General features: G+C 48.8%; 1 protein-coding gene across 1 annotated transcript in view; it reads left to right on the top strand.

Moving 5' to 3' along the window:
* LOC119398799 (uncharacterized) overlaps positions 1-23,948 on the top strand; it is a 36,546-nt gene extending 12,598 nt beyond the window's left edge. Inside the window, exons 5-6 of the mRNA XM_049417608.1 lie at positions 16,291-16,383; positions 23,753-23,948. Coding sequence (XP_049273565.1) covers positions 16,291-16,383; positions 23,753-23,886 — 227 coding nt within the window. The 3' untranslated portion in view covers positions 23,887-23,948. The remainder of the gene's footprint in view (positions 1-16,290; positions 16,384-23,752) is intronic.
* The last annotated feature ends 381 nt before the right edge of the window (positions 23,949-24,329 follow it).

Here is a 24,329-nt window from a genome sequence, read left to right as displayed (position 1 = left end):
GCGGTTTTAGTTTCCTGGAAAACGAGGACGTCAGGTGTATCCGAAGGGTCAAGTTGTTGGAAGTGTAAGAGAAAATGGCTGCTCTTGGGGCGAAACCCACGGCAGTTCCACTGCCAAATAGTTACAGTAGACCGGTCAGCCATGATTAGCGTTAGCAGAAGACGTCTCCGCGGCTTGCGATTGCGATGGTCGGGCAGCGGGCGCGGTTTAAGAAGCGCGGGTGTGAAGGGGTGGCTTTGCTCGGACGCTATCGAGCATAAAAGCGTGGAGGATATCGACCGTCTCCTGAAGTGATTGAAGGGACGTAATCGAGGAGAAAGCAGCAAGGTCCGTGGGCTAAGAGTTTAGAGTCTCGTGCTGCGTCGTTAGGAGCTGGTGGACAAAGTTGGAGCGGCTATATAGCCGCCTCTCCAAACCCGCTTGGGGCGTTTGATGGCTGCTTGGATTTCCTCACAAAAGTGTAGAGACTTAATAAGAGGCATGGTGCGCGAGGGAAGAGTAGATAAGTGGTCGAGGGCTGCCTCGAGCTTCTGTTCAAGCGCGCTCAGCTGGGCTTGGAGGGACGTGATTTCAGTCTTCTGTGCCTCTAGCAGCGAACCTTGTGCAGCGAGTTGTTGTCGTAGAGAGGCGTTTTCCTGCTGCAGTGCGGCGACCTGCGGCGAGGGGAGCGCTGGTGGAGCTCCGGGGGAGGACACGCTGAGCGGGTGGGCTGAGAAGCGAGAAGCTGCTTTGAGCGCCGTCTCGGCAAGGGATGGGAAAACTGAAGTCTTCTTGTCGGGAGGAAGGGGCTGCTTCGGTGGCGGTGCAGTGCCGCGTGCCATTGCATTCTAAGGGGTCGGCGCAGCATCTGCGGGTTGCTGTGACGAGGAGCGATTCGCCGTTGGGAGAGTCTTTCGGCGTTGGGGGCGCTGTGCATAGCCATGCTTGCATTTAGAGCTGTGCGTCGAGTGATTCCCGTAACACACGATGGAGCAAGGTGTGCATGTGGGCGGCGATGCCCCTGGAGGCAGGGGGATGTGTAGCGCCGAGACGGTGGCACCGATCCTGTCGTAGCTTGGGGCACACGTCGGTGCGGTGGCCGGTCGAGCGGCGCTCGAAAGAAGCCCCTACTTTGTCGTGGAAAGGAAGAAGGCCAAGGTGGACAGCATGGTAGAGAATCCAGCGGGGTACCTTGGATTCGGTGAGGGCAACCAGAAAATGAGGAGTCATGCCCATACGGCGGCCTCCCACGATAGAAAGTAGGGTTACTAGCCTGGAGATCTTCGAGGATGGCTTCGTCCGTGAAGTCGTCAAACGCATGGTATAGAATGCCTCACAGGGCGTCGTCCAGTGGCGGAGCGTAAAGGTGCGGAGCGTAAAGGTCCAGTGGCGGAGCGTAAAGTGCCGGACACCGTGAGGGATGTGATGATGAGGCAGGCTTGCGCACGAGCCGAGTCTGCGACGCTCAGTGTGAATGTATGTCCGTACCGCGTCGCGGGATGCGGGCAGGAGATCTTGCAAGTTCGCTGCTTGCAGTAAGACGGAGTATAAGTGCCATGGCTGAAACTTATTAAGGTCGACGGAAGTTTTAGGACGACCGACGACGTGAATGCTGTCGGCCGGGAGGCGAGGAATCGGCGCGCGACGGCGGGGCCTAGATGACGAAGCACTGGTCTGCTTCGATGGCGGCGAACGTGGCGGCGGCGAGGCTGGCATGGTGGTGGGCGTAGTTTTGGTGGCAGAGGCGCGGCGTAATGCCGCGCGGCGTTTTTCTTGGGCGCGAAGGCCTGGTGACTGCCAGGAACCGTCCTATAGTAATATTGAAAGACGAACTAGTTGGTATGAGTGCATCGTAACTTATTTTTAGCGCACACTGACACACGGACACAGAAAAGAAGGGTACACCACCAGCGCTACTATCAACTGAAGGTTTTATTCAGAAAAGGAACATTTATATATCAAAGTAGTCACCCTCTGCCCATGCGCACCGTCGTAATTTCAAATCCATGTCATCGTACCGTATCTCATGTGTTCATTATCCGCTTTAGCAGTGACACTTCTTTTTCGAAAATTGTCACTGACGGGTGGCTGATACAGGATGATTGCCTAATGTTGATGTGAAATACCTCCGCGGTCTCTCATGCGGTGCGATCATGGTGCTTAAACAAAATGATTGTATTTGAAAAGCGCGCCTCGCATCCACACTTTGCACAGTGTAAGGCCAAATGCGTTAGCGGCCTGCCCTTTAAAGATGACTGGTGCTCCCTTAGGCGAATATTTATGTAGCGACTGGTCGCTACATAAATACTCGCTTGTCATGCTGGGTCGTTATTTTTGTTGACTTTATATGCAGAGATAACAAAATCTTGGTGCTAAAATCAGATGTATGTATCTATGCGGGTACGCGGCCACTGCCGCAGTGTGCTTGCACTAGCCGGCTATGCCTGCTCTGCAGTCGCAGGCCGTGTTAATGACGCATCTGTTTAAAGAGACCTTCGAATCAACATAACAGAATGATATAAAACGGGACCATTGAATAAGAATGCGTATTTACCGTCAACTTCATGGTCTCCGAGGGAGCGGTGATAAGCGTTTGGGACACACACCGACTTTTCACCAAGCTTCCGTCCTCAGAGACAAGTTCTTTACCATTACGTATAGTCGCACTCAATATGACTGGAAACACGGGAGCGTGTGGCTACACGATGAAGATTTTGCATTCCTTCCACTAGCCCTTATTTCTACAACTAAACGCTGTTCTTTCACTGGGGGATGTTTCGAAATAAGACAGTAATATTAAGTTACAGAAATGAAGCAAGTTGAAGCCGTTCGTAATCATTAAACTTGGGAGGCCACGCGCTCCCGTGTTGGAAGTCATAATGAGCGCGACCGTACATTGATAAGGCAAGCTCCGTACTGAAGCTTGCCTTTATCAATGCTTACTCTCCGGGAAAATTTATCCAAACCTTAGACGGTCTGAAAACCAGCCAGCAGTTGCAGAGGAACGCGCGGGGACGACACCTTGCTTGCACAAGCAGCCGCGCGAGTGGTCTGGGAGGGAATCTGGGAGGGAAGCAGCCGCGCTGGTGGAGCCGCCTATGCAAGCGCAGAGTGTACATACAGCTTCAGTGTCAAAGAAACGCCGCAGTTCGGAAAGAACAACAACTTAGTAGTTTTCGCTTGCCACTCCTTCGAACGCCGTTCTTTTCTTTACGACCCGCGTGATCGATGGTCGGTGGAAGCTCGCGCGCATGCAGGGCTAGCAGGTGCACTGCGGCTGGCTTCACCTGTCGCAATGGTGCCATCAGCGTTTCACCGTGAAGACCGTTCCGCGATCGGTGATTACAACGGTTGGAGCACACATTCTAGAGAACTATGTTGTGTACAAAGAATGCGGCAACTTTAGCCGCCGTTCCGCGGGGCAAGGAGTCACTTTCCTAGCATCTGGCTAAGTAATAGACGTCAGGCTCTGGAGTTTCCAAGATGTGTGGCGCCTACTGTCGGAGAAGTATTGAGTAGTGCATAGACCGACTCTCTCTCACAGTTTGCTATGGGACCAGGTGCAACAACCGAGTGCGAAACAACGATTGAGCTTAATATCGCGTGTGTTTGCGCATTTAGCACTTAGAACGAGAGCTGTGAATTGCTCTCCGCTAGTCGGACGCACCACCGAGCCGTCGTGAAGTGCTTGCTGGATCACTCGCTTGACTACGATCACTCGCTTGACTATGAAGCTCAGCAGAGGCTCTGACCGCGGTGCTTGTCGTGTAACACGAAGTGAGCAGCTAGAGGCAGACTGGAGACGCGTGATACGCACACCGCGACGAGTTGGTCGTCACAACACAGCATCGCGGACGTATGTACGTTTTGAAGGCTCAGAGTTCTGGTTCTAACTAGCTAACACCACGTGCGTCATACAAGTAAATCGCAGAATGTTGGTCGTGACCCCCTTCAGGTTTGTTTCGCCCGTGTCCTCCGCAGTTGCCGTAGATATCTCGGAGGCCACGGTTTTGCCTTTGGTTGTACCCCGCGAAAGTGGACACGCACGTATCCCCATTTGCAGTACATACAAACGGAAGACGACCATCAAGAGACCATTTGAGGATGCGTAATAAAACACTCCAATGCACAGGAAGCGAGAGATGAATTAAGGGAGAATGCAACTGAAAAGGCGAAAATCGCCGGAGCCGTTCGCCCCTGATGAACCGACTTCTGTACCACTGATCGTAAGATGCATAGCTAAGTAAACTGATCGTGTATGTAGGTACTTTATCGCTGTGGCATACGTATATACCCTATTTTAATGCATTTAGGCTCTAGAGAACGGATGTCGGAGGGCTTGCCTCGAACTCTGTGTCGTGTGATGCTCGCTTGTACTTGCGAGTTGCAGCGCGCGGGAATAACTAAAACCTATTTTGCATTGTACTCGCAGTTCGCTTTGATCAGCTTCCTTTGTTTCTGAAGCGTGGATTGGCGGAAGGAGCTTTCCAGGTCCTCGATTTTCAGGAAACCGCGCCTCGACACCAACGAAAGAGGAAGGTTATATTGCGGCCTATGCACATTCGCTTGCGGGCGGCTCTCTTTGCACTACCCAGTTAGTGCCAGGGCTACGATGAGGGCGCTGGTGGCGGTGTTTTTCGCAGCGCCGCCTGGGCAGAGTCTGACGTCTATCGGTGGCCACGGCGATCCTCTTTTTGCCGAGTAAAGAGGTCGGGGAGGGCCCCAGGAGGACAACTCGAACTTGTTGAAACCATGCTTTCGGTGGATATATAGGGTGTAGAAGGCCCCCTGTTTCAAGTGGGAATGCGGTGCTAAAAACACTATTTAAAAAAACACGTTTTCCAATGAGACTTGTTTTGGATCGATGGTTCAATAAAGAACGTGCTCACAAAGTTGGGTTGTCATCTGTGCAAAGCAAAATAATAAAAATTCTTTTTACGAGAGGGGGGCGCGAATTTGCTGGGGCGAGCATCTCTGAAAAGGCCCTTTCAAGACGCGGCTATAAAGCGGCTAAGAAGGCGAACACGAAGTGAATACTTGTTTTGGATTGTTTGTTTATCGAGCTTTCTTGTCACAGAAGACCTATGGGGAGTACATCAGAAGACTGAGAAATAAATTAGGAAGACACATTTTGAATTACACACCGACCGCAGAGTCGCTCGAAACTGAAACTAAGCTCAAATTGGCGGAAACGTATCACGTGACCATCCACCGCTGCTTTCACGCCAATTCTGAGCTACTCCTGCTGTGTATGTATACCACGCGGCTTACATATTCATGTGTCAGCGGTATGCAGTCTTATCAATGCGCGTCACTGCCACGTCACATGCGTTTCGTATAAAAGCATGCTGCTCAATAAATCGTACTTCTTGTTTTGATATCTGGCTTCCGTGTTGCATCTCGTCAGCGACTAACAGTGGCGACGAGGGTGGGAAGCGAGCGCTCCTGATATCGTCGCTCACGGACAGCGCAGTGGGAATGGTTCAGGGGCGTTGCCACCCGAGGAAGGTCAAAGAATTCAGCTACGATGAAGTCGTTGGGCATTTGGAAGAATATTAGACTCCGCATGTCAACGAGACCGTTGGAAGCTATGCATTCTTCATGCGTCCACAAAAAGCCGGTGTGTCTTTTCATGATTTCATTGCCGAAGTTAGACGGCTGGCGTAAAAGTGCAATTTCGGGGCAGCGTTGGAGCGCACGCTGAGAGACCGAATAGTGTGTGGCATGCACGATGATGTTAGGCGACAATTACAGACGCTGCGGAAGCACACGCTAGAACAGGCAGAATGCTTTGCAATTTTGGCACAAGAAGCCGCTGAGAACGCCCGAATAATGCACTCTACAGAGCAAGGTTCTGCAAATTTTGCACGCCAAAGGAGCAGGACTGGGAGAGCTCGGCCAAAGCCGGATATGCGCGGCGAATGTGGACGGTGTGGTAACGAAAGACATGCCGGGGATGAATGTAAACACTTGCGTACGGTGTGCCACAGATGCGGCAAACAAGGCCATCTGAGCCGAATGTGCCAGTCAGCCACATCTAGTCACCGACAACATATGCCGCATGTGGATAGACGACGGCAAGGGGCTACGCAACGACAGCTGAAGACTACACAACCTCGAATGATAACGAAGCCTTGTACACGATAGAGGCCGTCCTTCACCAAGAAGCAAGCATCCGCAAGGTTAAACCCATTTACAAAGTCGTAAGCTGGGATAACGTTCCTCTACAATGCTGGTGGACACCGGATCACCTGCAAGCATCATTTCAGCAGCGGTGTTTCGGAAGTACGAAATGAAGTGGCCGCCGTTGCGAAAAACGAAGCTAAAACTGTCCTGCCTATTGGGTGAATTTCCAGCGTTTGGACAACTAAGCATGACGGCCAGATGAGATGGGAAGTATATGCAAGGCATGGCCGTAGTGGTCGACCGCTTGGGACCGCCGTTATGTGGCAGACACACGATCAAGGCTTTCAATGAAATCGGAGTGCCCATGCTGACAAGCGTCGTCGCGAGCGTGGAACCGATCAAGTTCAACGGAACCAACACGGGACTAGAGGCCGTACTCAGCGAATATGCTGACGTCTTTGCTCGAGGTCTCGGATTGTGCAAGGGACGCCCGATGACATTCCAGTGAAGGAAAACGTGGTTCCACTCAAGGCCCGGACTGTACCTTACGCCTTGAGGGACAAGATGTCGGATGCGCTGGATCATCTAGTAGCCCAAGGCGTCCTTACGCCTGTGAAAACCGCCGAGTGGGCAGCGCCAGTCGCACCCGTTCTAAAAAAGTATGGATCGCTCAGAATTTGCGGAGATTTTCGGATGACTGTCAATGCGGCCACTGCGACGGAGCAGTACACGTTGCCGCGAGTGGAGGACATTTTTGCCAAACTGAATGGCGGGGAAGTTTTCACGACGTTGGACCTGCGCCAGGCCTACAACCAGCTACCATTGGATGAACACGCTCAAAAACGTCTTTTTTGCTTGAAACGGCTGCCTTTTGGTGTAAATTCCGCAGCGGCCGTGTTTCAGAGACGGATGGACGCGCTCCTGAGCGATATTCCAGGAGTACAGGTGTATCTGTATGATATTATCGTCGCGGAAAAGCAAAGTGACATGTCACGGGTGTGGAAAGTCTTTCAGAAATTGCGAGAATATGGTGTACGGTTGCACAAGGAAAAATCCAAATTTTGGCAAGGCGAGGTCACCTTTCTCGGCTATCATACCGACGCTAAAGGACTGCGGCCAAAATACGCGAACATCAAGGTCGTTCGCGAAGCCCCAGAGCCCACTTCGGTGAGTGAGCTGAAAGCATTTTTAGGTCTTGTGAACTATTACGGGAAATTCTTGCCGAACATGGCGATCGTGCTCGCTCCGCTATACGCCCTTCTCGCCAAAGGTGCCGAGTGGCAGTGGAAACAGGAACACAAAGAATCTTTTCGGAAAGTTAAAGAGGCAATGGAGGACTCCCAGTTGTAGGCCCATTTTGATCCTGATAAGCCGTTGAGGCTGGAGGGTGGAGTGTGATACACTCCAGCCTCAACACACGGTGAGACAACACAACACACTCAACTCAACACACTCAACACACGGTGAGACAAAACGGCTCCGACACCAGTAGGTGTCGGAGCCGTTTTGTCTCGCCGTTTCAATGGCGGTGATTACCCAATTGGTTTCCGCTCCAGGAAGCTTACAAGGGCAGAATGTAACTCTCAGTTGAAAAAAGAGGCTGTGGCACTCGCGTTCGGGGTTGCCCGATTCAAGGCCTCCTTGTACGGATATGAGTTTGTCCTGGTGACTGACCACAAGCCATTTACTGGTTCATTAAATTAAAAAAAGACGATACCCCCGATGGCAGCCGCCCGAATTCAGCGTTGGGCCTTGTTTCTCGCTAATTACAGCTGTACGGTGCAGTATCGTAAAGGCAGTGATCATTCAAACGCAGATGCCCTCAGCCGATTGCAACTGTCTGGTTCAGAGCCACGAGGAGGCCATTTCGACGAACGGGAGTAAGTTTTGTTCGCCCAAGCGATGGAGGAAACGGCGATATGCGCCCGAGAGGTGAAACAAATGACTGATCGGGACACCACTCCTCTGCAGGTCAAAGAATGGATTGTAATGCGATGGCCGCTGTTTCGACCCCAGGATCACGAGCAGTACCAGCTATGCTTCAAGAGAAGGATGGAATTGACCGTAAGTGACAATTTGGTGTACTGGGGTCATCGCATTGTTTTACCATTTGCGGCAAGAAGACGGTGGACCGACACATGATCCGGTGGACGGACACATGAAGTCCGGTGGACGGACACATGATCTTCGTCATCGTAGACTGGGAAACGAAATGGATCGAAGCGGAGCCAATGAAGATTGTCACGTCTGAAAGAACGGTGAGAGCCATGAGATCAATATTTGCACAGTTTGGGCTTCCAAAAACGTTATTGTCTGACAATGGACCTCAGTTTGTGAGCGGGTTTTTTCACGAGTTCTTGGCACGTAGCAAAGTACAGCAACTAACAACAGCACCCTATCATCCCCAATCTAATGGGTTAGCCGAGAGAGCGGTGCGCACGCTCAAGGAAGGACCAAAGAAAAATCCGGGCAATGACTTGATAACGCGGTTCGGTCGGTTTTTGTGCAGGTACCGGCGAACACCCGGGGAGGATGGCAAGTCACCGGCTGAACGTTTGCTGGGTTACCAAATTAGGACAAAGATACACAGCATTAAGCCGAAAGAAAAGTATGCTGATGGTTTGCCAGCAGAAGCTACGAGAAAATTTAATGCAGGTGAACCGGTGTGGATGCGCGCTTTTGGAAGAAGTCGGAGGTGGATTCCAGGCGTAGTGCACGACCAAAAGGTTCCAGGATGGTCACCGTAGATTGTGCTCAAGGACGGCACCTACGGCATCTAGATCAGCTGAGACGTCGAGCTGAATCGGTGGGCAGTGACCCTGGCCAGAAAAACAAGCAGGAGCCAGCCGAAGAGGCTGGGGAAAAGGTGCAAGACAGCCCGGAAGAAACAGCGGTGGAATCACCACCACCGCTCTTGCGAAGATCAACTCGGCCACGGAAACCACCTGAAGGTTATGACTTTTAAAGGGGGAGAGATGATGTATCAGCGGTATGCAATCTTATCAATGCACGTCACTGCCACGTCACATGCTTTTCGTATAAAAGCAAGCTGCTCAATAAATCGTCCTTCTTGTTTCGCTATCCGACTTCCGTGTAGTATCTCGACAGCGACGTAACACATATTTGTTTTCCTCAGAGTTCATTGCCATCAGAGCGTGGTGCGTTTTGTCAGCAACATGTGGTATGAGCAACTTTCAGAGCTCGAAAGCTGCCAAAAATTGAAGACAATTGCATTAAATTGTCACAGAACAGCGTCATGTTGATGAGGAAGGTCGTGTTTATGTAGGAGGTCACTTTGATAATTTTTTGACCATCGAAATAAATAGCATGTTGTGAAATCTTTAATGTTATTTTTCTCAGTTCGCACTTTTGGGTGGGGAGGGGGGAGGAAGCCTCTTAAGAAAACTATCATTACCGAACTGCTTGGCGAAAACCTGCTTACAGGCTTGATTCTAGGCTGAAATTTTTTAAGGAACAAGATAAGGTATTTATTGATCCGTAAGAAGTTTCTAACACAAAAAAATTCACAAGTCTGACATGCAGTGACAAGGACAGAAGTAATCTTCACTTTTAGAGCGATAGCGGCTTTAGAGAAACGTCATAAAATACTTGATTGGCTTTACCCTGCACTACTAACTTTTCAGAGGACTTAAACTGATATATACTTCATACAATTTTAATATTTTTGAAATGATAGTTTTCCTAATTTAGCATATATGATAAATCATTATAACAGCTGTAGGTCATGTCCAACACAGAAGAATGGTTCCGTATGTATGTCCATAGTGTGTAGATGGCCGGAAGGCAGCACAGAGGAGCGATGTAGCATTGACAGCGGTCTCAAGCAGCGACATAGCGGACCGGAGTACGATACATGCCCAGCCAGAAAAAACCACTTAGCACGCGATCGTAAGTATGAGAGGCATCAGGGTTACCGGCTGTTGGTACATCGTGGAGTTCTTGTAGAACACGTGTGCATAAATGGTGAGCTAGCACAAGAAGTTCTGGGTCATGGGTGGTGAAGCTACGGCAATACAGAATGTTATCGCGCAACTCGAAATGGCGAACCGAGGGGCCTGGTGATGGGGACATTATACGGTTGATCATAGTCAGTAACGATGGGTCCTGTCGCTGTTCGGTGGAGATGTCAACCAAAGTCTGAATGCAGAGCGTGCAGTGGTCTGATTCGAGGTAAGTTAGCTGGGACGCTTCAACGGGGTGACGTGACAGTCCGCGTCGACGTGCAGTTGCCCCGACTTCTTATAAACCATAAACGAGGATACCTGCGCAAGTGGTGTCCAGCAACCGAGACGTCCAGACGGGTATTTTGGCGATGAGAGCCAACAGACAGCGTTATGTTCTGTGACCACGGAATAAGTTCGGCCATACATGTAGGGTGTGAATTTCGTCACGGGCCACACAAAAGCTAGTTATTCACGTTCAGTGATGAACTTTCGTTTGGCGGGTGAAAGAATACGGCTGGTGTAAGCAATTACTCGATCCTTGCTGTGCTGTCGTTGGCCGAGGAGCACCCCAACTGTATGGCAACTGCCATCCGTCCGGAGCTCTGTATGCGATAGACAAAATGGGCCGGTACTGGGTGCGTAGTCTGATGATGGATAGGGACAGAAAAGGAGTCCACTTGCTCCACACGCCACATGAAGGAAACGTCATGTTTTAAGAGGTCAGTACGCGGTTGGGCGATGTTGGCGAAATTGCGGACAAAGCGAACATAATCCTAGAAACTTCGGACGTCGTTGGTTGACGATACAGGAAATTCTCACATTGCTCGCAGCTTGTCCGGGACTGGTTTAACAATGGAAGCACTCAAAAGGTGACCGAGTGTAGTGGTTTTCCGCAGTCAGAAACGGCATTTTGCCGAATTTAGCTGGAGAGTGGCGTTTCGAAAAACACCCGGAACGGCGGAGAGACGTGTAAGATGGCTGTCAAATGCAGGACAATAGACGATGACATCATCTAAGTAACATAAACAGAGGGACCACTTATATATCCGGAGCAAGGAGTCCACCATGGATCAGAAATTTGCCGGGGCATTGTAATGTCCATGCGGCGTGACCTTGATGACCTAGACACAATGGGGCATAACGAAAGCGGTTTTTTTCGCAGTCCACGCAGTCCGCGGGTGTTAGGAACGATCACTGTCGCAGGTGTAGGTACATGAGGCATTTTCTTCATCCGCAGAGACCTGGTGCAGACGCAGACGCCGTATATTCTGCCACTATTCCAGAGAGACCCTCCAAACGACGGCCGCTGCGGAGTTCCGTTGCGAGGTGTGTTGTACCCAGCAGCTCTACTAAATATGACTCAGGCGAGATGTCGATTGAATACATATTTACACCACTGAATCGGCAGCCAAACGATATGACTGATGAGCCCCATGTGCAAACGCCTCACGCCCATTCGTCGTCTTCATTTTCGGAGAGCACCGCACTAGGTCATGCCTATATCGCACCTAAAAGCATTAACAAAAAAGATCAGCGCATATACAACAAACAAGGACCTGAAAACATGTAAGCGATGCCTTCATGCCAGACATCTTTGTTCTGTGTGACCTGGAAAATTTCCTTAACGAATTCCTATCAACTCGGAGAGTTTTCAACGATTTTACATTATCTTACCGTGTGCGCTGGTGCGCCAGCCTTCGTTAGGATGAATCATGATTAATAGATTTCCTATAGACTTGACACCAATAACGTTACACTTATTAAATTACTCATTGCTTTCCTCAATTACAGCCTGTCCGCTTCTATGATATCAAAAAAAGTTAACCAGTTAAGGAAAGGAAAATAACAAAGCCAAGTTAATGGGAGTGTCAAATCTCAAGCTTGCAAACGATGTAGGCCAAGATAAAAATTGCTTAGCATATGAACTGGAAGCCTTGTAAACGTTTCTCGAAGGCAACGGCCCACGAAACATCAGACAAGAGGTGTCGGCTACGGATTCACGCTTTGCTGTCTTTGGGACAACCGAGCAGTGCGATGCAGAGGTTTGGAACGCGTAACTTTGTCCGCCCGAGAAAGAGGTTTTCTTGGACAAAACGACATACGTTTTGTGGTTCCAGACCCCCGCCGCCCAACTATTTTGTAGTCAAGCAATCTCCGAGACAGATTAGACAGACGTGGCATGAAAACCGCGACAATCTGTCGACATTGCGGCTTAGCTGCTAATCCCTAGAAAAAGGATAGCGCGAAGTCTCGGCTGAAGAGGTTGTAGGGCGGCAGGTGAGTAGTTGGAGGAAATGAAAGAAGGGCAAAGAAGGGAGCCGCTTGGTAACATCTGGTTATAGCCAGAAGCGACCGAGAGCTCCCCGAAGATGAACCAGCAGTCATTTTCTTGAAGTGGGAACGTGAACGAACGTCTCATGAGTGCCCAGGGCTTCAAAGGACCATATAAAGCTGCAAATGCCTTTCTTTCTTCCTTTCATTCATTCTTTCTTTCTTCCTTCCTTTCTCTCTTTCTTTCTTTCTTTTTTCTTTCCTTCTTTCTTTCTTTCTCGTGGCTTTAATATCTTGGGAAACAAAATAAGAAGCTTCCGCACGCGGAAAAGAGTGCTTGCAGCGGATCGCGAAGTTTCCATTTTCTCAGGAGACGTCTTTCATACAGAGGCCCATATCACACGTCGAACATCGGGTAGCATACTGCTGGCCGATAGCCAACACAAATCAAAAGCGGCGTTTGGATCAGATGCGCTTCTTGCCACGGGGTGGCGCTACGTACCGGCGCAGTGCTCTATAGTGTGCTAACATTACAGAGTGAGCCGCACTCGCACAAAATGACAAGGAAGAGACCGATCGCATTTCATCACGCACGCTCAAGCTCATGATGCCCGGTGACGCAACTTCTTCCCCCGTGTAATGCCGCGCTCCTGAACTACCAGCGCTAGCGACGAGAGAAGAAAGCACTTAACGACGCGAGAAAACTCTACAACTCAGCCCGTTCTTGACAGATTCAAAAACCTTTTGCGGCAATCGATTTATGAGGCAATCAACTCCGATGCTGAGGTCATTTGACGACTACGTGGAAAAGTGACTCTTGCCCTTTTAAAAGGAGACGTCTTTCACCGACGATCACAATATTGACGCCCGTGCTCGACCCTATCAATGTTCTGCTATTCTTACATGCTTGTACTTTGAGTGCTCCTTTTTCCATGGACGTATGTTAACCTAATAAATCGATCAATCGTTACCAATGTCCAGAAGCGTAGCCAGAAATTTTTTTCGAGGGGGTGGGGGTGATTCAACCATGTTTTTTGTATGTTCGTGCGTGCGTTTGTATGTGTGCGTGTATATATTGCCACGCCCACTTCTTGTTTTATTTTGATGTATTCGGGTTTGACAAGCAAGGACGGTTATCGACGCTCGACGCTGTCCGCGAAGAAGTGTTCGAGAAGCAGAAGCAGTTCGAGATCGTAGATGGTTTTGTTAAGATTGCGCGCCGCACACGATGTTCTAGCCTTGTCGAGAGATAACGCCGCCACCAGTGATATCGCTGGAAAGTTCGATAGCGCCTGTATAAAAGCCGACGCGCTTGACCGCCTGTCAGTTGGTCGACGGTCGACGCTCTGTTCGCCGCTATCAGTGCATACATACCGCGTGTATTGATGTAAATTAACTTTCGGTTTCCTGGCTACAAGTTCGGCCAAATAAAGTTTCATCTTGAAAAGGCCGACTGCTGTCTTCGTCGACGTCACGACCCCGTGACAATATGCACATGCAAAATAAAAAAAATTCGGGGGGGTTTCCAACCCCTCTGGCTAGGTCTCTGCCAATGTCGATGCTTGGCTCTTCCCCTTCACAACTGTGTGACACCAGACGGAGGTGTTTGTCTCTTCACATACCGGACACTTTCATCAAGCCGTGAGCCAAGATCCGACCTTGAAGAAGACGCTGAGACCAACTCGTCTCGTTGAGATACCACAAGCTACAAGGATTGCAAAATGCCTATGGACCTCCGTTTATTGAGGCAAAAGCCACAACGACATAGCCCAGCAGCCACGATGACGTACCTCGTGTCACCTATAATAGTCGCGATGTCGCAGCCGAGTGAGTCGCCAACTTTTCACGAAACGACGTTTCGGGATGAAAGCTTACAAAAAATTTAGAAAAGGTTTGCTCCCTACAGCGGGGGGGTCTCAACATGCATCGCCATTTCTGTTTTTCTTTCTGTGACTCTGTGAGGACATAGTTCGTGAATAGGGAGTCCACCATGACATCGTTGAAGAACTTCATAAGTAGTTTCATAGCCGCTTTTGCAAGCGTAGTCCACGAGGAAAGGGTCGAAGCACTGTTCAAAACCCGCATGTAGGGCTCCATCGCCGACGACGACGCTGCAATATTCACGTTATCGAGATTCTACGAACACGCCTACAGCCACACGGAGCACTGAAGACGACACATCGCCGCCGGAAAAAAGAAGTGACGGCGCGACGTAGCAGAAGCGCAAAAAGCCGAATGTAGGCGGGACCCGACACCACGACATAACCGTAATACAACAGGATCAACTAGTGAGCTTGACGTTTTTATCGGCGGCCACAACGTCATTGTTCTGATCGACCTCCAAGCCGAATACTCCGTCATCGTGCGGCCGTAGCACGAAGTTGAATAGTGTTAACACTGCCTGGCAAGGCTCCGAAATCCGGACACGTTGGCGGCTGTAGTCAGCCGAAGAACAGTCGCGGTCATTAAACGGACTCTACTGCGAGCTTGGTAATCCTACACCATGACTGGAGGGATTTCTTTCTTGGAATAGATTTCGGTAGCCAAAACGGAGCGGTCACTGACACAAGAATGAACTCCATAATATATGGATGAAAAATTGTATTGTGGTCCTTTAGGACAAGCGTATGCGTGCAAGAGGCCGCTCCCACGTCGGGACGAGCAACAAATAAAGGGGCAGGGCTCGATACGACCCTTAACCTTCTTGTGCATTATGACCATTGCGACTCACTCCAGCTTCATAATTACCGTGGGCACCGAAATACCTGCATATATAAAACGCATCCTCCAGAGTGCCCAACGCCTCCTGCTTGACAGTGGAATTTTTGTCGCAAGAGGAATCGTTGGATTACACGAAGGAGAAGGGAACGTGATCTTGGTGGACTTCAGCCACGTATACAGGCACCTCAGCAGTCGCCCGACTATGCCATAACATGAACAGCTCACGGCCGCGCGGTATGCGTTCGCCTTCTCGTATTCTACCAAAGCTGCAGCGACAACCCGTACGCCTGAACTCACATTTGACATACATCGAAGCCTTACTATTTAGAAAAAAAGGCGCAACATTGAAATTTCCCCCAAGCGACGTAATGACTATTTTCAGGCATGGATCGTCAATGATTAGGCGCTCTCCGTTCCTGAGCATCGTATAAAAACAGGAGATAATGCTTGACCACGCCGACAGAGTTCCTACCGAGTTTCTACGCAAGAACAAGTAGCTATAAAACAACAAGCCCGCGAAATGCGGCGAAACGAAATGATACAGCCGGCCAAAACTGCGTGGGCATCAGCAGTACGCTTAGTGAAAATGAAGTGCGGAGCTCAACGTTTCTATTGGATAACCCCGTTCGAATAAAACCATCAAAAAGGATGTATATTCTCTTTCGCGCATAGACGGCGCCTTCGATCGACTCTGTAGCATAAAATGATCTTCGTTAATAGGCTTCAAATCGGGCAACCGCTCCTGCACTTTATACGGAAGGTAACGGCGATAGCAATAGCAAGCATGCGCCTAGAGTATCCGTATAATAGCTTATCACTATAACGATGGCACTTTCCGAGGCGTATTTTTCAGCAATTAGAGTATACATTTCAATGTACCCACAGTATCATTATTTTTCTTTCAAAGCGAGAAGTTCGGTGTAACGAATAACTCGTATGCTCTTCGTTCCTGTATTATGTGGTCGATCCTGATTTCAATGTCGTGGCCATCAATTTCTCAGAAGAACGTGCTAGAGTGCTTCTAGGTTTTGATGGACAGCTGGGGTGTGGGTTTGAAAAGCTATTTGTGGTTTTTAAAGTGTAAACGAAAGGGAGAGTCTGCTTTGGTTCGTGGGAAATAGAGATAAACAAGGCGCCAAACCTTTTTGGTACCTTGTGTAGGTAACGGGCACGTTGATGCTACTGATGGGGAATCATTCTTTACATAGACTTGTGCATGATTTTGCAGGAAGGGTGCTAAGTAAACCCCTTCAAGAATTCCAGTTCCAGTCTGCGGGATACGGTTGCCTTATTTTAGGGAAGTATAGGCCAGACCTGAATGGTACGTATTGTGGCAAATGAAAGTGACGCGAATAGTGCAGCATCTACATTCTATGCTGTTTGGCATTGATTTTCAAGAGCTTGTAGCCTGGACGGTAATAAAAAGCCCATAGAGTCATTTATGGTACAATACAAAATCACTCTAGCATCTTTATTTTTGCCACCAATTTCAGAGCGCAGTGAAAGCAGCGCGCCGCACCTTTCGCGTTTCTTTCAATCCCCCCTGTGTATATCCAATACGAGTATCTGGGAAGAATTCATATATGTCATGCTGCAAATATGTGTCATTACTCAGGCATGTTGAGTTATCCTCCACAACACAGGTGCTGCTGCACTTGCACTTGAGCGCCCGAGTTGCAAGTTGCATAGTTCATCCATATCGCCTAAATATGCGCTGCTGTTATGTGCAAAGAAGTCACCCATAGAATGTTTTGATCTTTAACCTCCGTGAAATAATCTAGCCGCAGTCATGATTCTAGGACAGTGCACAAGTTAGAGGGCTATGGCCAACGCAATTTTGTAGTGATCTGGGAACACTGCCGGCATTCGTCGCCATATTTAAGGCTCCACTGTAAAGGGCATCGGTGCTTCAAAGTACCTAGGTTGTGACAACGTGGCTACTCATCGATAAAACGTAGCCGAGCGGGCTTCGTATTCACGCGGATAATGAAGAGCGTATCTCCCTGTGTCAGGAAAGAAAGAAACCATGCTAGCTGGTTTTCACACCATGGCATATGCGTGCACACAGCGTCCTGGGGACCGGTATGCGCTGATGTGAAAAGAAAACGTTTGGCGAATCTGATTCGGGGTAACGCGCACTTCGAAACTGATCGGTATACGCTTTGAAATTTCTCCTCTAACATTGAAGTTTCGAACAAGTCTTCTTCCACAATATTTAATTGCATTACAGCGGTACGTCTTCCCCGGATGCGCAGAAAAAACGTCTAGCGTGCAAAAATAGGGTCCGCTACAAGTTGTGTTTCTCGAAGTCGATAAAACTCTATGCTCACAGCTAGCAAGCACAGTAGCCGCTCCTGTCGCATCCAATCATCTCTTCGAGCTTCGAGCTGGTCAACTGAAACGTGAGAGTGAGGTAACACGTGCATGCCCAGGGCATAATCATGTTTTCGCGTAGCAGGGCGTCGCGGGTTTTCTGTTCGCTCGCGTCTGGCGTATTGCTCAATATTCAGATTGTGGTTGTTCTAGAGCCATCTGTCAGTATCAGACATTGTCACGCGCTACAGTTGAATAAACGACTCAATTTACCACTGCAGCGCCTCTTCTCAAAATGATAGTAAAAAAAGCTATGGAAGGCAAGGTAATAACACAAGTAATAACCGCCGTATTCAAACAGCAACTTCACCGTTATCTTTAGTGTTTCTTGTGTTTTCGACTCCTTACTGCATTTTAAGAAGCGACCTTGCTATTAGAGGCCCCCTTTAGCGCAACTTCGGTTCACGAAAAGGCAGCCTACTTAAAGTAGGTTTTTTATTTTCAAATTTATTTATTTTCAAATACTGCCAATCCCTCAAAGGGATTATTACAGGGGTGGGAGTTAATTCATACATGATTGTACAGAAGTAATGCGAACAGCAAATTATGCGCTCTGTAAGAAATAGACATTTACACGTATAAACAAAAATTCACACTCTAAATTTACACACAGTAAGCATTTACATCAAGCATACCACAGCAATAACAATAAAACAACAATAAACTGAGTGACATGTGTCCGCGTCAAACAGCTTCCTCCACGAGTTCAGAGAATAACTCTAGCGTAGGCAGAGTAACAATAAATTCATCTACGGTACTCCAGTCTCTTAAAGCTCGTGGAAAAAAGAGAAGCGAAATACATTGTTAGTATGACGAAATTTTTCTAACGTGAATCTGTGTTTGTGTCACGTTTCTCCGGCAGAGCTGTATGTAAGAAATGACCTGGGGTTGATCTTAAAACTATTTTGTAACAACAAATACAGGAATTTCAATCTGTGCACTTTCGCTCGGTTAAACAAAGTAGCGAGGCCAGCCAGCCGAAGAAGTTCTGTTGGGGAATCACTACGCCTGTAACGATTGAAAATAAAGCGGACAGCTTTCCTTTGTACCCGCTCAAGCGCAGCGATGTTGTGTTTAGTGTGCGGAAACCACGCAATACTGGCGTATTCCAATGTCGGCCGGATGAGACTGGTGTAGGCAAGAAAACGTGTTTCAAAGGTAGATCCGGCAAGCGATCGTTTGAGGAAGAACAATTTATTCATTGCTTCTTTAGAAGTTTGCTGCACATGCGCATTCCAGCTTAGGTCACTGCTTATCGTTACACCCAAATAGGTTCCGATGTAAAGTACGGCACACTGCTAAAGGGTACACTCGAATGAGCAACTGTCATTTTCTTGGCCCCCAAAAGGCCTTGTGGATGCGTAAATATTGCTTGTGCGCGTTACTATTCTGTCATAAGGGTCCGGAACTGCCACCCACCAATAGTTTTATGCAGATTTAAGCCACTATACTTTTGCAGGTGATCGAAATCCGGACATACCCGAAACGCAAGTGTTCCCTTTACCACTGGACCCTTCTGTACGTCAAGGGCTGCTTATCTAACTTAACGTGGCGACGTGCGTGCTTGCGTTCATGAGCACGACGCTTTCGAAGCAATGGCTGAGCAATGCAATCACACGTCTCGTAGTTAATCAAAGGAACATATCGCGGCGTGGCTATGGAGCTGGCACAGCTGAACCACAGTTGAGCCATCCACCAGACACAGCTGAGCCATACTCCACAGAGCCTCCCTATCAGCAAAATGCCGCTGTTTTCGCTACTCGACAAGAGCAAGTAGTGTAAACGAAGCAGAGAGAAGGGAAGGTCACATGTTGGAAGCGCTTCTTTTGTGTATTGAGCCTTCCCTTTTGTTTGAAGTTATCCGGACAAGTTCGCAATGGGACCTCGGCGCTTAAATCCAACGGGAAAAGTGGTAACAATGACCGGAGTAAACACACGTACGGTAAGAAAGAAAAATTGCTGAAGCTTACACTAAGTCGCGCAAGGCTTGACACAGCGAAGAGGGACGATTCTGAAGACTAATCTAGATGCTTCTAGATGATGTCTAGGCCTTAGCTAGGTGATTAGTGTTCAGTCTAGGCTGCTCCTCGGTAATTTCAAATGTTTATATAGGTGATGCTAGGTTGTTTCTACGTTAATTCTCGGCGCAGACAGATTCGACTTTACCTACAGAGAGTCACAGACACGGCCCAGGTGTCCAAACTCCACAGACAGAAACCCGCGCTGAAACCAAGCCTTTGCACCTCTTAGACAGTCACAGTCACCACACGGATGTCCGAACTCCAGAGATAGAAACTCGCGCTGAAGCCAAGCGTTCGCAGCTCAAATAGATGTACCGGTTGGCGTAGGCCTTCCATCGCTTGGGAGTCTTTACGCAGCCGCCGTTGCCTTTCCCGTTCTCTCGTGTTGTGCTGTTGTCTTCTTACTTTTTAGTGGACGAGTGGTGAGTAGTGGGATTTACTCAATTTCTGTGACACATACCCGTTTATGATGGTGATAGCTTTCCTATAGGCCGCACTGATTTCTGCGGCACATACGGTTTGCTGGAATAACTGTTGTCTTCTTCATTTTTTGTGAGCTGTGGTGAGTAGTGGGATGTACCTAATTCCTGTGAAACATACCTGATAGGCCAAACAGGACAGGGCATACAGGATAGAACGCACAAATTATTGCTGCCCAAAGAGCTTCGCTGTTAAAAAACATACTCGTTTATCATAAGATAAATGAATTAGTTCACATTCAAAGGTAATATTCACCACAGCCACACACATCGCTCACACGCCTCCACTTCGGTTCACTCGTTTCGCACGCAGTGTCCGCACGCACAAACACAGCGCTCTCCGAAGGTCGCCAGAACAAGGCCGCACAACAGTTGCCTCACGCCTCATCGGTACATTCCGAAGATTCGGCCTTGAGACATCCCCTTTCCCTTGACGACGCTCACTGCATGGAGGAAAAAAGGCACCTCGCGCACGACCCATCGACCCCGTGCTCAACCCGGGCATCGCACTCAACGCCCTTCGCTCTCGCATACGAAAGGAACCGTATACCATGTACCTACACAAATGAAGCGACGTGAAATTTAGCAAGCGCGTGATTATGACGTCTACGCCACATGGTGACGAGCCGACAACAAAATTGAGTCAACAACGAGCAAGCTGCCTGTCGAACGTTGGTTGCGTTTGTGTGGAGGATTGGTGCTGTACAGTTTCATGAACTTTCGTTGTAGGAATAAAAATGGGCGTAGGCTCGCTCCGATGGAAATCACTTACACGGATAAGGGCATTGTAGCAGAATGCATCTGCTTCGTCATCTGCACGTGCGCACAAGGCTACCACTGCGCATGTCTGAGCCCAAGAACATCCAGATAAATACCGGAACACTACCACAAGCCGACCTTAGACGACGTAGTACCGCGTCTTTCAGGAGCCGGGTACTTTTCAACCTTGGACGCGTCATCGGGGTTCTGGCAGGTGAAGTTGGACGAGCCGAGCTCACGAATATGTACTATGAGCACCCCGTATGGCAGATATAGGTTTCTGCGCATGCCGGTCGGCATAGCAACCGTTCCAGAAGTCTTCCACCGAGCGATGCACGGAGTTGTAGAGGGCCTTCCTGGTGTAGCCGTTGTTATGGACGACATTTTCGTATGGGGAAAAACTCGTGAGGAGCACGATAGCAACCTGTCCAAGTTGCTGGGGCGTTGCCGAGAACACAATATGAAGCTTAACAGAAACAAATGCTATTTTTTGCAGCCCCGAGTACGTTACATGGGACATGTACTCAACGAAGAGGGACTCTGCCTGGACCCTGAAAGGGTGGAGGACATTCTACAAGTACCAACCCCTCCAAATCGTAAGGAGCTTCAAGTTTTTCTTGGCATGGTCAACTTTGTGGCGCGCTTCGTGCCAAACGTGACCGCTCTGTCTGCTCCACTAAGAGACCTCTTAAGGAAAGACATAGCGTGGAACTGGTCAGACCTTCAGGAAAATAGTTTTCAACAGCTTCGTACCAGTCTCACGCAAGCACCAGTCCTGGCTTATTTTCAGCGGGACCAACCCGTGGTATTGTCTGTGGATGCTAGTCAGTTCGGGGTGGGGGCCGTGCTCTTGCAAAATGGACAGCCAGTCGCTTACTCATCACGTTCGCTAACCGCAGCACAACAACGGTACGCGCAGATTGAAAAGGAAACCTTAGCAATTGTCCACGGCTGTACGAAATTTCAAGATTACATATTTGGACAACCGAAAGTAACGGTCGAATCAGATCACAGGCCACTGGAAAGTATATTCAAGAAGCCTTTGTGTGAATGCCCAATATGCCTCCAACGCATGAGGCTGGTACTTCAAAAGTACCCAATCACCGTCACGTACAAACCAGACAAAGAACTCCTGATAGCAGATGCCATCTCACGTTTTCCAAGTAAAACTGAATTGCGAGAAGAAACTGAGCAGTCTGAAGTGAATGTTGTTTCTTTGCCCATTGCAGACAAGCAACTCCGAAGCATCCGGGATGAAACGAAGAATGACGCAGTCATGGCACAATTGCTTCATCAATCCGGCACAGAATGGCCAGAAACAAGGCTACAAGTACCAGATGCCTTGCGAGCATTTTGGGCCTACCTGGACGAACTGCATACAGAGGACGGCCTGCTGCTTCGGAGCAACAAGCTGGTCATTCCGCCAACAAAGCGCCTGGAAGTCCTCCGCTTACTGCACGCAGCACATTGGGGAGAAGAGAAAAGGAAGGCAAGGGCACTACAATTGATGTTCTGGCCTAACATGAATTCCGACATTCGGACACTTGCAAATTCTTGCGCTGTATGCCAAAAATACAAAAACAGAATGCAAGGCTCCCAATGCTCAGTCATCCGCCTACCCAGCCTACCGTGGCAATCTGTGGGTGTAGACTTGTTCTACTTGGGGGTGACGAGTACTTGATTATCGTAGATTTTTGCTCGTTTTTCTTCGAGATCCGTAAGCTTAACTGCACAACAGCGCAAGCAGTGACACAAGCATGCATGGAAGTTTTTGCAACGCACGGTATTCCTGCCAATATCTGCAGTGATAACGGACCCCCATTCAGCAGTGCGAATTTCAGGTCTTTCACGCTTCATTTCCACATTAACCACGTCACATCTAGCCCTCGCTATCCACGCGGAAATGGCATGGCAGAGCGTGCGGTTCAAGAGGAAAAAAATTGCTCAAGAAATGCTTATTTCGAACCTTTGAATTTTGCAGGGCCATGCTGGAATGGAGAAATTCGCCGAGAGACCACCTTCTGCAGTCGCCAGTCGAAAGATTAATGGGCCGACACACCAAGACGAGGCTTTCCAGTAATGGACTGTCACCTCGAGCCAAAGACCATACCCACCGAAACCGTCCGAAGACGTCTGGAAGACATCAGGAGCAGGCAGGAACAGCACTACAACAAGTCTTCCAGACGTCTGCCAGATCTTCAAAGAGGGTCTACAGTGTCAGTATATGACACGTTGCAGAGAACATGGGCTCCAGCAGTTGTTGTAGGCACGGCAGGCACGCCGCGATCCTACATAACAGATGCTGGCAGCGGGTACCTACGTCGCACAAGGGAGCACCTCAGAGCTGCGAAAGAACTGCAGGACCTACCTTCCCAAGCGCAACATTCAGGCGATACTGCGACCCACCAGGAAACTCCTGAAAACGAGCTTCGTAGAAGCAAGCGCCAGCGAAGGGAACCGCAACGTTTCCCCTTGCCAGAGCGACGTACTTAACGTTTTTTTGTTTGTTTCTTTTTCTCTCTTTCTTGCATTTCTTTTTTTCTTTTTTTTTGGTGAAAGGAAGATGTAGCAGAACGCATCTGCTTCGTCATCTGCACGTGTGCACAAGGCTACCACTGCGCATGTCTGAGCCCAAGAACATCCAGATAAATACCGGAGCAATGTACAATAAAGCATGCATTCTCGTTCCCACCTGCAGTGTGTTACAGGCATCTTTCGTAAGCTGCTTTTAGAGTGTCCTAAGGTGGTTTTTTGAAAGGTCCCTTGGCCTTATCTCACAGTTTACACTAAGTTCTCTACGAAAGGCCGCCTTTACGCATAAGGAAAGAGCGCTCGTGGACACGGAGGTTGATATCACATGCATTAAAGGTAAATGAACGCACATGCAGCATAACAGCTAGCCGCACTGTGAAATTGTAACAGCATGAGCAGTGCAACTGGAAATTCGTGCGTTTTCTCATTGTGTGTGATTCATGAGACGCGGTGACACGCAGGGTGATGCGCTTCGTATGTCCCCTGTAGACTTAAGCGTATATGCACTTCTTTTTGTTCTTTTCAGGTAAAACGCCTTGTATGGTATGGGCGCCCCAAAATGACTATGCGAAGTTGAGATGGGAGTGCGCCTTCATAATTGAAGAATACTGCGAAGAGCCTTACAGAATTCCATCAGGAAGTGTTGCTGCATGCCCGTAGGTTCAATAACGTCGTCTCCCACGTTTCTTCCTTACATTGAAACTGTTGTAGAGGCTACGAGTAAGGAAGCGGACTGTAAAACTCATGTTATGAATTAGTTCTAATGTAGTGCCCAGAGTTATGAATAATAAAGGAACATGCGGTAATGAGAAAATTCCGCCAATTGAATTGTTCATACTTTAAAAGCAATGAAAACTGGGCTAGTTGGTGGGAACTCATAATGGGATGGTATCAGCGCGCACAGAACACAAAGAGAGCACGAAGTGGACAAACAAGCGCTGACCCACAAGCGCTGCGTAAGCGAGCCTTCAGTAGTACTAATAGACAACGCATTGAGCTTTCTGAGTGCGTTGCGGTCACTTTGTGCTTCTTCATCAGTGTAGTTGATTATATTTTTCAGCACGCATTTTGATCTTACTGTTTGCGAATTTGTGTTTGATTCA

This window comes from Rhipicephalus sanguineus, chromosome 7, assembly GCF_013339695.2.
Source record: "Rhipicephalus sanguineus isolate Rsan-2018 chromosome 7, BIME_Rsan_1.4, whole genome shotgun sequence".
Lineage (NCBI taxonomy): Eukaryota > Metazoa > Arthropoda > Arachnida > Ixodida > Ixodidae > Rhipicephalus > Rhipicephalus sanguineus.
This window is presented reverse-complemented; position numbering and strand designations above follow the sequence as displayed.